Source organism: Phlebotomus argentipes, unplaced genomic scaffold, assembly GCF_947086385.1.
Source record: "Phlebotomus argentipes unplaced genomic scaffold, Phlebotomus argentipes genome assembly contig_5, whole genome shotgun sequence".
In the NCBI taxonomy this organism is placed as follows: domain Eukaryota; kingdom Metazoa; phylum Arthropoda; class Insecta; order Diptera; family Psychodidae; genus Phlebotomus; species Phlebotomus argentipes.
In genome coordinates this window covers 6,728,954-6,741,579 of record NW_026776165.1, presented here as the reverse complement: position 1 = coordinate 6,741,579, position 12,626 = coordinate 6,728,954, and the positions used below count along the sequence as shown (strand labels likewise).

The following is a 12,626-nucleotide window of genomic DNA, read 5'->3' as shown; positions in this document are numbered from 1 at the left end:
TTCACAGTGATTTTTCCTGCTTTTCTCATTCTAAATTTACTTCTTAACCACCGTCAACACCTTCAAAGCTCACAACGACGCCTTGAAGCTGGAATACATTTCGCTCTCTCACAATAAGATTAGGAGAATTGGCAGAAGAGACTTTGCAACATGTTCTCAAGTTGTTGAATTGCACTTATCTGACAATCATATTGCTGTGATAGCGAGTGGAGCTTTTGATAAGATGACAAAATCGGATTTTCTCATCCTTTCGAACAAACATTCATTATGAAATAAAGAAGCTTATCGCTTTGCTATTTGTTAATTTATTGAGAGATCAACATGAGAAGCTTCTGGTGGTGAATCTTCACGCCATTATTTGGATGAAAGACGTGCCTTTTAAGCGACAGTGAAGAGAATTGCACAGTAAGACACTGAAAGTTTGATAATCTGCCGAGAAAAAAGATCATTAATCAAGAGGAAAATTCAATATTCTTCCTCTGTACCTCAATAAAAGTGTAGAAGGAAACATCGACAAGTCCTGCAGCTTTGATTCCGTACGGTTTCTGCGCCATGGCGATCATGATGAGGATTCTCTGCTGATCCACAAGATCCATTTCGTACCATTTGGTCAAATACAGAGCTGTGCTGATGAGACTCGCCCTCTCGAACAGAATGTCACCGATTAGGCAGAGGAAAAATGTTTGCATGAGACCACAGAGGAGCACAGCATACGCCCAGGCCTGCAGATCGTGAAAGCGGATCATAAAGGTGGTGAGACAGATGAGGAAGAAGCTGGAGATGAACTGGAGGAAGGTGAGAAAGTAGTAGACATTCTGGAAAGTGCCCAATTTCAGCAAGACGCGCAAGTGCATCTTGTAGATCATCCTCAGGAGATGTTTGTGACTTCGTGCGAAGTCGCTGTCATCGAAGCAGAGAATAATCTCTGAAATGATGATGAGTTCGCCTCTGAAGAAGAGTGCCAAGGCTATAAAGACAAAGTCTCCGGCCAGTACGGCGTAGAGAATGAGCCAGGCACCGTAGAGTTGGAAGGAGAAGTTTCCCCACCAGTCGAAGAAGGGCAAATAATAGCCTAAAGGCTGTCCTTTGGGTGAACTCATGCCGTGATACTGCCAAAGAGAGAGAGAGAAAGATTGTCTTGAGACGCTCAGCAATCGAACCACCCTTTCAAGACTCACCACAAGAAGAAACACCGTGGCGTTGAAAATGAAAGTGATGGAGATGTGACAGATTTTCGTCAGGACAATGGTTTCCTTGAGAATCCTCTTGACAATCTCATCGACAACCTTCTCAAATTGCGTCTTCACGATCTCATCGATGGCCGAGAAGAAGATCAGGAACTGATCTTTGTAGTAAATCCCAGTCAGAGTCTTGATGAACGCCTGAAGACTGCCGGAGAACCAGATTGTGCCGAAGGAGAATGTCACCATGTCACCCTCGGACATCACGTGGAACAGCAGCTCCGTCGTGGCGACGAAGTGAAAGGCGGCCAGGAAGGGGAAGAAGGACATCCGGATGTGGCGAAAGATGAAGCAGTTGATGGGAATGAAGTCCAGACGGATGAAGTTGATGATGAACGTCAAGAAGCGATAGTAGCGCGTGTATTCCTGAACGAGAGTCATTCTGACCGCGATTGAGGAGATTTCTGAGGGAAATCGGGAAAGATTGTGCTGAAGAGGTTTTTATAAAGGTAATAAATGTTGATGAAAATCCACCCAAACACGCCCTAAACGCCCATTTTTCCTTTAAATCGATTATCACGCTAGGCGGAATTTTATTCATTGACTTTCTTGCATGATTAATAAATAGAGTTCGAGAGGAAGTGAAAAATGTCGGTATTTTATGAGAAATTTTCTCATCTTTTCAATGAATATTTGTTCACTCTACTCAGAATCTTGTGTTTTTTCCGCATAAGTTCAATTCTATTGCTCACAATTTATAAAGAAATCTCATAATTAATACTAAAATCTATTAAAAAAGATCCAGACAGAAACTTGAAAAATATTCTTTATTGTCAAATCTGTCAAATCACTGTGAAAATTTCACCAATTTCACTACAAAAGCGATGCAAGAAGCTTCATTGAATGTTTCATTAATATTTTATCAATGACGAAACCTTAAGAAAGTCAATTGAATTCGTTGAATCTCATAATCATTTATTCACTACATAACTTGTAATTTTGATTTTATTACATTTCTCAGAAATAAAGAGAGAATTACAGAACGAATGTACATCTTCAATGTGTTCTTTAGACTAATGTGAAGAGAATGGCGCAATAAGACACTGAAAGTTTGATGATCTGCAAAGAAAAACACATTCTTCAGTACATTATTTGAGAATTTGTTGAGAAAAAATCACTTAACCTCGATGAATGTGAAAAACGAAATGTCCACAAGTCCTGCAGCTTTGATTCCGTACGGTTTCTGCGCCATGGCGATCATGATGAGGATTCTCTGCTGATCCACAAGATCCATTTCGTACCATTTGGTCAAATACAGAGCTGTGCTGATGAGACTCGCCCTTTCGAACAGAATGTCTCCGATCAGGCAGAGGAAGAAGATCTGCATGAGAGCGCAAACGAGCACAGCGTAAGCCCACATTTGGATGTCGTGAAAGCGGATCATGAAGGTGGTGAGGCAGATGAGGAAGAAACTGGAGATCATCTGGAGGAAGGTGAGGTAGTAGTAGATCTTCTGGAATGCCCGGAGTTTCCGCAGTGCGTCTCTGTGCATCTGATGAACTGTGCGCAGGAGTTGTGAGCTTGCCAGGTGGCTGAGGATCTCACTGATGATGGCCAATTCGCCACGAAAGTGCAGAGCCATCGTGATGAAGAGGAAATCACCGCCGAGGACAGTGTAGAGGTCAAGAAGGACGCCAAACCACTGGAAAATGTGATTGACAGTTGGCGAGAGGAAGGGAATGTGATACATCAGAGGGTAAATCCGCTGAGTGCTGATGGCGTAGAACTGGAGAGATAAGAAATGACACTTTTTTTAGCCCTTTTTAACTGCTATTTCACCCAAAACTTACAGCAAGCATGAAAGCTGTGGTGTGAAAAAGAAATCCTTGAGCTGAGACGATCATTTTGGTGAGTTTGATGGAATTCTTCAAGATTATCTTCACATTCTCCTCCACAGATTCATCAAAGCGTCTCCTGACTAAAGTCTGCGTCGCCTCGAAGCACTCCATGTACGTATCCTTGTAGTAAATGGCCGTGAGAGCCTTCACAACAGACTGCAGAGTGGCTGAAATCCAGATTGCGCCGTACGAGAAAGTCACCATGTCACCTTCCTTGAAGCTAATCACCAGCAACCAAAGCAAAGCCACAAAGTTCAGGGAACTGATCACGGGAAAAATACTCATTCGAGCAATTCTCACTGGAAACCAGGGAACAGGAATGAATTCCAGCCTCATGGCTGAGATTATTGACTTGAGAAAAGCGTAATAACGCCGATATTCGCGCTCTAACTGAACTTGATTCATCATTAATCCGATTTTGAGAGACAGATTGAAGGGAAGATCTCTCGTAGGGTCTTTTATACTGTCCATTGGGGTTTAATAATTGATTTTACGAACAACTCCCACTGAACTTGAGCTATTATTAATGCAGAAAATTATCTTCACGTGTGGAGTTATTTTTACGCCTCATTATTTGTTAACGAATATTTACTATTTTCACTCCTGTGCATTCTAATTACACAATTTCTCGATCTCAAAGATACCTTTATAGCTAATTGATTATTCCTCAGTGAATAATTAGTCAATATATCACGAAATTCTTTCATTTAATTTTTTATCAGGGAATATTTTTCTCATCAGGGGAGATTCAAAAATTCAAACAGCGCTTCAAAATTCTCCATATTGCATGAGCGCCTCTAGCGACAAATTATGCAGTTTCGGAACAAAAATATTTACCAAAGTGACAGCAGAAAAAGCAAACAGTCTGGAAAAACCCCCAAAAACCTTGAAAATCCTGTAAAATCATGGAAAAACCTGGCCAAAGTTCTGCTGCGAAGCTTAAGGAGCGCATGGAGCGTCTGAAGAAGTTGCACGACGCACGAAATCAGGCGCGCGTGAGTAACCAGAAGGAAGTGATTGCTGAGAACAACCAGAAGAAGCTTCCGGCCAACTGGGAGGCGCGGAAGCGCAAGACGGAGTGGCTGCTGGCCGAGGAGGCGGCCAAGGAGAAGGCGGCCAGCGAGGGAAAGGACTTTGAGCGCGTGAAAATGCTGGGTGTGTCAGTGAGTGAGGCGGAAATTGCGCTGAAGAAGAAGCGCAAGGGTGACGGAAGTTTCTCCAGCTACGAAGCCCAGACAGCTCGTCAGTACGAGCGAAGCATCAACATCCTGCCGCCGTGTATCCGGGAGAACTACGAGGCGCGCAAGAGGGAGGCCGAGGAGGACGAGAGCAATCCGCTGAGGCATTTGCATCCCAGAGACTCTCCGGCGGCGATTGACAACATGGTTGAGCATCTGCAGAAGCAGATTGACAAGAAGAAGAACTTCTCCAGGCGGAGGACTCACAATGACGACGCCGACATTGACTACATCAATGAGAAGAACGCGAGATTCAATGCGAAGCTGGAGAGATTTTATGGCGAACACACAGTGGAGATCAAGAAGAATCTGGAGAGAGGAACAGCTGTGTAAAATATATACTTGTGTCACTTTATTCACCACGATAGATCACAGAGTTCTTGTCTGTCTCCTCAATTCGCACCTCGTGCAGCAAATTCGGCTCCGGCAGGACTTCCTTCAGTCCCTTCCAGATGAACACCGCCACGTTTTCCGTGGTGCTGGGAATGTCCTTGAATGCATCGAGATCCTTGTCGAGATTCTTGTGGTCCAGCCTCTGCATTATCACCACATCCATGTGCGCCTTCAGATCACTGATATTCATCACCATCCCGGTGGCATGGGTCAGAGGACCGCAAACTGTGACCTCCACAGTGTAATTGTGTCCGTGTCCATTGGGATTATTGCACTTTCCGTACACTCGGACGTTCTCCTCTGCGCTGAGATGGCGACTGTGGAGTCGATGACAGGCTGAGAACTTCTCTTTGCGAGTGAGATAGACAACAGGTGGATTGGACATGTTTTCCTTGGAGTTCTTCACGCTTTTTCCAACCTTTCTTCCCGGATCTGCTAACTACAGTGCTGGCCGCTCGTGGCGCTGAAGCTGTCACTGACAAGTCGCCACTTGAGAGAGTCATCCTCAAGATTTCCTCTCATTTCTCCAGGAAAGCAGGTGAGTCTCAATGGCTGCAGTGATGAGAATTACTTCCCAACTGTTCATGAGTATTTTTATAAAGTAATTACTAAATATTACTTTGATTTTATATCGATTTCAGCCATTTTTCCGAGGCGCTATCTTTGATACCAGGGAGATAAGGAGATCTTTGGTCAAAAGTACAGAATCCACTGCGATGGCAATGAGTGCAGCCACTCATCTTCCTGTCATTCCCGCCGTGACTAAAATCTCACAGAGTATCATCAGGATTTTGGGCTGTAATCCTGGGAAAATGACTCTGCAAGGAACCAACACGTACTTGATAGGATCAGGAAGGAAGTAAGTCTATTTCCTGGTCCATTCGCATCATAAATTAGCAAGAGATCACTTTCAGGAGACTCCTCCTTGACGCCGGCGAGCCTGACAAGCCGAAATTCATTGAGAACCTGCGGAAGGTGCTGAAAGAGGAAAATGTGGCCATAGAGAATATCCTCATCACGCACTGGCACAATGATCATCTGGGCGGCGTGAAGGACGTTCTGGAGATTAGCGAGGCCAAAGATTGTAAGGTGTGGAAATTCCCTCGCACGGACGCTGAGGATTCTTATCAAAACCTTCCGGCTTCACTGAAGCTTCTTCCACTGCGCGATGGTCAGCGATTCGCCGTTGAGGGAGCGACAATTGAGGTGATCCATACTCCTGGCCACACGACGGATCACGTGGTGGTGTCACATGAAGAATCCGGCGCTCTGTTCAGTGGCGATTGCATCCTAGGCGATGCCACGACGGTGTTTGAAGATCTTTATGACTACATGAAGAGTTTGGAGAAGATTCTGCAGCTGGAGCCGACGGTTATCTATCCAGCGCATGGCAGTATCATTGAGAATCCCAACGACAGGATAAAGTACTACATTATGCACAGGAAGAAGCGCGAGGAGGCGATTTGTGAACTGCTGAAGACGAAGAAAACGCACCTCTTCACGGAATTGGACATTGTGAAGAACATTTACAAGGATACGCCGACGGAAATGTGGCCAGCGGCAGCTTACAATGTCAATCACCATCTCAAGAAGCTGGCCAAGGAGGGAAAAGTGGTGGAAAGTGAGAAAGACGGCCAAAATGTGTGGCAATTCAGCGATAAAAACTCCGTTTTATGAAAATAGAGACAAATGTAGGATTTTCTTCAAGAATTGTGGGCTTTATGGGCAAATTAGGGAAGGATTATGGACGGATTATCTTACCAGAATATATCTCGATTGCTAAATAGTGGAAATATATTATATTTTATGGAAAATGAGTAAAAAACGGATTTTGGCGCCATTATTGCGGTGGCGCTAGTGTTGAATTTCCATGGAGCCAAACAAACCGCGCTTCTTTCGCGTGTCATCGATTACTTTCCAGCGTGAAAATGAGCCAGAGTGACTTCTCGGGTGTCCTGGAGCGAGAACAGACGGGCAGTGGTCAGGTGGGGACGTTCCAAGTGGAGGATTTGATGGACAAATTGAAGCTGCTGAACTGCGATCGTCTTCTGGTGAAGGAGTTGAAGCTCAAGCCGCCCAATCGGATGTACTTTGCCAAGTCCACGAATCCCGGTGAGCAGTTCTTCATGTTCACCAGCATCTGTGCGTGGCTGATGAGAAAACTGGGCCATCAGTTTGATCAGCCACAGGAATTTGACGATCCCAGTGCGACAATTGCGAAGATTATCAGGATTCTGCAGGAAATGGTGAGAAGGAAGTGATTACAGGCGATTCCGGGGACTAAATTAAGGACTTTTGCTCAGGATATCTCAACGGACTTCCCGTCGAACAAACTGATCCAGGGCGCGGGAGCGATTTGTGTGTACATCCTGGATTCCCTGGCGACGCAGGCACTGAAGGTGGCTAAAGTCAACTTGAAGCGTCCAGAGACTGTCCAGGAAGAGGACACAGTGACTGAGATGATAGAGAATGACTCGGAGATCATCCTTGAGAAGGTGGAGGAAGAGCAGAACGCCCTGATGGCCGCGTCTGATGACAGTGATGAGGAGAATTCCCTCCTGAATCTCAATCTGAGCGGAAGTGGCCAGAAGAATAGACAGCAAGAGCAGGGATTCCACCTGAAAAACTACCGGCAGGACAGCATTGCGGCCACCGAAAGTTGGCGGTGAGTTTACTGGCCGTCAGTGTCTGTCCAGGAGGGGTTTTAAGGGTGTGTTTCTTGCAGTCTGGAATTGGAGAGAGTCATGCCTCAGCTGAAGATCGTGGTGAAGAGTGATCCCAGGGATTGGAGGGCGCATCTTGAGCAAATGAAGACCTTCAGGAGCACCATAGATCAGGTAAATTGGAGTGCAAAATGAAAGAAGATCAAAGATTCCGAAGACATTTTCTCCGCCAGGCTTCGAGTGACACGGATTCCCAGCTGAAGAAGCTGCAAACGGGCATTGGACATGTGATGGAGAAGATCGAGAGTCGGGAGAAGCACTTGAATGCCGAGCTTCAGCCTCTGATTGCCCAATACAGAACACTTTCCGTTGAGCTGAAGCAACTCTCATCGGCAATCGCTGCGATTGATGCCGAGAAGAGCACCAAAGAGAGAGAGCTGGCGGGCATTCTGGGCGAGATTGAGACTGTGAAGATGCAGATGGAGCAGAGAGGCACGTCCATGACCACCGATGGCAGTCCTTTGATTGCCATCAAGAAGGCAATCGTGAAGATTCGCGAGGAAATCCTGCAGATGGACCTGAAGATTGGTGTTCTGGATCACTCCCTGACGCAGGAGATCATCAATCACAATGCCCAGATTGCTGAATTGGCCCCAATGACCGCGATTTTGCATTAGACACACTCATATATTCGTGAGATCACACTAAAATCGTCCCTGAACAGTCAAATTGCACTAAAAAAAAACGACAAAAATACTTGGTAAAGAAGTCATCAAAAGCTCTGATCACTTGTCTTTGGCCGTGTTCATCTTCTCCCAATGCACACCGTCGTGCCTAATGGGGCTTTTGATGGAGGGCGACAGCCACACGAGTCTCCATTTTTCCCCCAGGACGTTCTCGACGTTGCTCTTCCTGCCCAAATCATAGCAACGGATCTTCTTCTCGTGCTCCGCCACAATTGCGCCCTCCAGCACGATCCGCGTGTGGTAGAACAGCAGCACACCCACGAATAGGGACCCCACGAACCCTATGATGTAGATCACGAGGTAGTATTGCGTGGTGTTGGTGTCCACGAGCAGCCAAGCGAGAGGAAAAATGATCTGGACGAAAGACAGCCACGTTTTGAATTCCGGCCCGTGAAGAAACCAGATGAAGTACGTGTTGTAGATGGCGGAGTACGCCGTGGCCACGAATAGGTGCACCAGGAGCATCATAAAGTACCGATGATTGCGATGACCAATGCAGCAACTGGTCAGGAGGCAGTGATGATCCCTAGAAGCCGCGGAAAACAGTCAATTTCACTCATATTGTGCACTTGCATTAGAGACTATCTCACCGCTTGAGGATGCAGACGTTGCAGGTCTTGCAGTGCCAACTTCTGGGCGGTGCCCAGGCTTCGCAGACGCTGCACAGCTTCCAATTCTTCTCCTTGGCCTCTTCGGGATCCTGTGGCGGTTGGATAATTTCACCGCGGAGGCTCGTGTCTGTCAGCATCACGGCCAACCAGTTGCCCACGATGTTGTACAGCAGGAATATCCCAACTAGGAAGTGGAGGCTGTTCAGGAAGGAGCCCCAGGGGAACACTTCGGGTATCACCACGAATATCTCGAACCAGAACGTGATGGGAATGGCGGCGGCCAGGAAAGTCGTTGCGGCAAAGTCCTGCCAAGATCTCAGTAAGCGCAGTTTGACCATTTTGTCCCTCTTTCCGGGAGTCTGAAGATGATTTTCCACTCTGTTTTCACTTCCACACCCGGAATCTCAGCGCGCGCTCGTGACCAACTTCACTCCGGATGAGTCACACGCCATCCAGTGACATCTGCCAGAAAATCTAGTACTTCATCGCGAGCACGACCATATTTGCGAAGTTTGTGAAAAATTCAGCAATTTGTGTGATTTTCTCGTGGAAAAACAAGTGTTTGGTGCCTGAAATAGTGTGAAAAGTGAAGAAGAGAGTGTGAGGAAGAGTAATCATGTTGGCTGTGGGTGATACACAGTCGGGAATTCCGGCTTTTCTCGTCAAATTGTGGCGCCTGGTTGAAGATCCCACTACAAATGACTTGATATCATGGAGGCCGGTGTGTAAATCACTAAATATATCACTTATAGAGCCCCACTTGCATCTCCGGCAATGGAAAAACATTGCCGGAGATGTATTGCATCATTCAAAAGTGTAATTTCGTCACAATTGTCATGGTCAAGTGCGCTACGCAATTAAATAGGGAGTTCAAGGTTTTTTTCCATTCCTTTCCTCTCACGGCGCTCTGCCCTTCTCTTAACGATCGCCCCCCAAGCCGGGGAGGACCGTGGGTGGCACCGTGAATCACCTGATCGTGGGCTCAGCTGACTAATGTGACAAGCCACATTGTTGATTGGCCATAAAAGGGCAGAATCTTCATGGAAAATCTTTACCTTCAGTGAGAAATCATAACCTAAGATTTTCTCAATTTTCTTCACATGCGTAAAAAGGCAGTGAAGAAAAAGTGTTTTCTGGTCAGGAAGTGGTTATTGTGCATCCGGATGCGCGTGTTGTGATGGTCTTGTTGAGAAGATCATTCTGGGGAATTGTGGTTTAATGTTATCTAAAGTTTTTGAAGCTCAATTTGATAAACATCTCCATTTTTTCTCCTTAACAATTCTTTCTCTGTTTGGATTTTTCTCAGGATGGCGTGAGCTTTGTGATAAAAAATCAATCCAAGTTCTCAAGTGAACTCTTGCCACTCAACTACAAACACAACAATATGGCTAGTTTTATTCGTCAACTCAACATGTGTAAGTTTTATCGATTCTCAGAGAGAGTTTTGGAAAACATTGACTTTTCTCTCTGGCCCTTCTGCAGATGGTTTCCACAAAGTGGCCTCCATTGAGAATGGTGGGCTGCGCTTCAAGGATGAAATGGAGTTCTCACATCCGGACTTCAGGCGTGGCGAATATCCGCTGTTGAACAATATCAAGAGGAAGATTGCCACGGCCAAAGGAGCTACGGTGGATGCCAAAAAGACACCGCCAGAGTCCATTAACAGGGTGTTGACGGAGGTGAAGGCGATCAGGGGAAAGCAGGACTCTCTGGACTCGAGATTCTCAACGATGAAGCAAGAGAATGAGGCGCTTTGGCGGGAATTGGTGGTGCTGAGGCAGAAGCACATCAAGCAGCAGCAGATTGTCAATAAGGTCAGTGTCATTCGGAAGGTTTAGAAGAGACCAAGGGAAGTAGAAGAAAGAGAAGAAATTTAAGATAGAAACTTAAGAGATTTCATTATAATTTGAGAATTTTTGGCACTTTTTGAAGTGTTGTACAGATTTAAAGCATACTATCTTCCCCTTGGAAGAGAGGATTGTCTAACGAATTCTTCTTTTGCAGCTCATTCAATTCCTCGTGACAATTGTGCAGCCCTCGAGGAGTGGCTTGAAGAATATGAATGGCGTAAAGAGGCGCTATCAGCTGATGATCAGCGATCAGCCGCAATCGTCGGAGACGGAGAATCGCCCGGAGAAGTCTGGGCCGGTGATTCAGGAGTACTTTGACGAGGACAGCATTGATAACATTCTCACGGACAACGTCGCCGCTGCTGCTGCTGCTTCTGCTGATGATGATGTGGATGTTCCGGAGGACATTGACGAGGATGATGATGTTGGAGAGTTTGGTCAGGATTCCGCGGAGGCGTTCGATGTGGGTCGAGTGATTGAGGAGCGGCTGCTGGAGGAGAACAATAGAGTGACAGACACAGAGAATGACGACAATCTGAAGCTTTTGCCTGTTCATGCGTCGCCGAAGAAGCCCAAATTGTCCATCAATGCTCAACTGCCGGACTTGTCCACGCAATCCTTCGATGTGGATCTCAGTCTGCTGAACACGCCAGTGGTGGAGAGTCCGAAGCAGGACAAGACGGTGACGTGGTATGGCAAGCAAGAGGACTTCCTGCAGGACAGCATTCCGGATGACTTGCTGGAGAATCCCTTCGTCGAGGGCACATCGAGTGGCGCTCAGGCACCTGGACAGTGGGTGGCGGGCAAGAATTTGGCTCTGGCGAAGATCAACACGAGGAATAGTCTGCCCGAGGACATCTTCAATCTCAGCACGCCGTAAGTTGAGATGGAATTTCTTGTTTATTCTTCTGTGTAGGAATTGTGAATTGACTTTCGATGCCCACGTTTGTCTGATTTTTCTCCTGGGGAAAATATTATGACAAAGCGCGTCTTTTATGTTCAGGGAGCAATTTGACACACATCTTGAGCATGTGCAGCAGGATTTGAACAGTCTGCAAGAGATGCTGAATGGCGAAGGATATGCGATGGATGTGAATCCACTGGATGGATTGTTTGGTGACTCTTCCGAGATTCTCTCTTATCCGGTGACACTCGATGAAGAGGCAGCAGCAGATGGTAATGCTGATCTGACACGGCAGCTTCTCGGCATCGAATAATCTCCTTTTTCTTTCCACATGACTTGCGCGCATGTCTTGAAGCAGCAACAGCGAAACGATCACAATGAACAGCGACAAATTGAAAGGATTGAAGAGATGGACCTCAATTCTGTGAGTTGACGATCAAAATCCTCCTGTTGTGTCTTCAGATGGTGGAAATTCGGAAGACAAGTCTTCACATAATTGTACTATTTTTCTAATAACTTTTCTAGAGTGCGATTGATGATGACGGAATTTAGCAATTAAGCCAAAATAGCTTTTATTGTAATTTAGTCATAAAATGGAAGTTTAGTTTGCCGAAGATTTTATTTTATTAATTTTTGTAATCCAGAGAGAAATTTGTAATCCACAGAGTGTGGCAATTGAAGTGTGAATTTCAAATATATTTTGATAAAGAGAGATTTAATTTGAGCAAAAAGGTCATTAAATTTTTCTTACCAAGTTGTGAATATTTGGCCAAATTTCCACATATTGTAAATGATTATAATAATCTGTGGTTATTTTTTTGCTTCTAATTATATATTTGTACGGAAATTATCCACAAAGTTCTAATGAAATATATTTAAATGGAGTTTGATTTCCCTCACTGACCAAAACCAGAATTAAGTGAAGATAAAAGAAATGAACATCACTCTTTGTGAGACTCTCTTGGAATTCTCCGTGATTGTTGAATGAAAATTATGATAAAATTGAGCTTAAGAATCTCTGGAAGTTCCTTGATTGATTGATTTTTTCTATGTAATGTTTCCCAAAACCCTCATTTTTTCACACTGAATAAAGGTGTTGTCACTGAATGAAGCCAAAAGCAGCGTCTCTTCTTCTCACTCTC

General features: G+C 45.4%; 8 protein-coding genes across 10 annotated transcripts; 4 read left to right on the top strand and 4 right to left on the bottom strand.

Moving 5' to 3' along the window:
* Nucleotides 1-378: 378 nt before the first annotated feature.
* Nucleotides 379-1,622, bottom strand: LOC132255892 (odorant receptor 4-like). Its single transcript, XM_059752064.1, has 3 exons — nt 1,179-1,622; nt 486-1,109; nt 379-429 (listed from the first exon to the last, which is right to left on the bottom strand). Exons 1-3 carry the CDS (start codon nt 1,620-1,622, stop codon nt 379-381), a joined length of 1,119 nt encoding a protein of 372 aa, XP_059608047.1.
* Nucleotides 1,623-2,249: 627 nt separating this feature from the next.
* LOC132255891 (odorant receptor 4-like) lies at nt 2,250-3,484 on the bottom strand. Its single transcript, XM_059752063.1, has 3 exons — nt 3,032-3,484; nt 2,365-2,967; nt 2,250-2,300 (listed from the first exon to the last, which is right to left on the bottom strand). Exons 1-3 carry the CDS (start codon nt 3,482-3,484, stop codon nt 2,250-2,252), a joined length of 1,107 nt encoding a protein of 368 aa, XP_059608046.1.
* Nucleotides 3,485-3,888: 404 nt separating this feature from the next.
* LOC132255833 (pre-mRNA-splicing factor Syf2) lies at nt 3,889-4,684 on the top strand. The gene has a single exon (XM_059752002.1). The coding sequence runs from the start codon at nt 3,985-3,987 to the stop codon at nt 4,648-4,650; it is 666 nt and encodes a 221-aa protein (XP_059607985.1). The 5' UTR covers nt 3,889-3,984; the 3' UTR covers nt 4,651-4,684.
* Nucleotides 4,670-5,129, bottom strand: LOC132255834 (6-pyruvoyl tetrahydrobiopterin synthase). The gene has a single exon (XM_059752003.1). It carries the CDS (start codon nt 5,093-5,095, stop codon nt 4,670-4,672), a length of 426 nt encoding a protein of 141 aa, XP_059607986.1. The 5' UTR covers nt 5,096-5,129.
* Nucleotides 5,130-5,150: 21 nt separating this feature from the next.
* Nucleotides 5,151-6,525, top strand: LOC132255831 (beta-lactamase-like protein 2 homolog). Its single transcript, XM_059752000.1, has 3 exons — nt 5,151-5,248; nt 5,352-5,569; nt 5,625-6,525. The coding sequence occupies exons 2-3, from the start codon at nt 5,427-5,429 to the stop codon at nt 6,385-6,387; spliced, it is 906 nt and encodes a 301-aa protein (XP_059607983.1). The 5' UTR covers nt 5,151-5,248; nt 5,352-5,426; the 3' UTR covers nt 6,388-6,525.
* A 113-nt stretch (nt 6,526-6,638) lies between these two features.
* Nucleotides 6,639-8,091, top strand: LOC132255835 (intraflagellar transport protein 57 homolog). The gene is made up of 4 exons (XM_059752004.1): nt 6,639-6,956; nt 7,014-7,375; nt 7,436-7,547; nt 7,607-8,091. The coding sequence occupies exons 1-4, from the start codon at nt 6,639-6,641 to the stop codon at nt 8,048-8,050; spliced, it is 1,236 nt and encodes a 411-aa protein (XP_059607987.1). The 3' UTR covers nt 8,051-8,091.
* A 56-nt stretch (nt 8,092-8,147) lies between these two features.
* On the bottom strand, nt 8,148-9,170 carry LOC132255832 (probable palmitoyltransferase ZDHHC24). The gene is made up of 2 exons (XM_059752001.1): nt 8,710-9,170; nt 8,148-8,645 (listed from the first exon to the last, which is right to left on the bottom strand). Exons 1-2 carry the CDS (start codon nt 9,066-9,068, stop codon nt 8,159-8,161), a joined length of 846 nt encoding a protein of 281 aa, XP_059607984.1. The 5' UTR covers nt 9,069-9,170; the 3' UTR covers nt 8,148-8,158.
* Nucleotides 9,171-9,178: 8 nt separating this feature from the next.
* Nucleotides 9,179-11,956, top strand: LOC132255826 (heat shock factor protein). Of its 3 annotated transcripts, none has more exons than XM_059751990.1 (6): nt 9,179-9,451; nt 10,037-10,145; nt 10,213-10,544; nt 10,735-11,456; nt 11,566-11,756; nt 11,840-11,954. In XM_059751990.1, exons 1-6 carry the CDS (start codon nt 9,347-9,349, stop codon nt 11,863-11,865), a joined length of 1,485 nt encoding a protein of 494 aa, XP_059607973.1. In that variant the 5' UTR covers nt 9,179-9,346; the 3' UTR covers nt 11,866-11,954. The 3 variants fall into 3 exon arrangements, with proteins under 3 accessions (XP_059607973.1, XP_059607974.1, XP_059607975.1); XM_059751991.1 differs by having other exon boundaries at nt 9,180-9,451; nt 11,843-11,956; XM_059751992.1 differs by having other exon boundaries at nt 9,180-9,451; nt 11,584-11,756.
* Nucleotides 11,957-12,626: the final 670 nt, after the last annotated feature.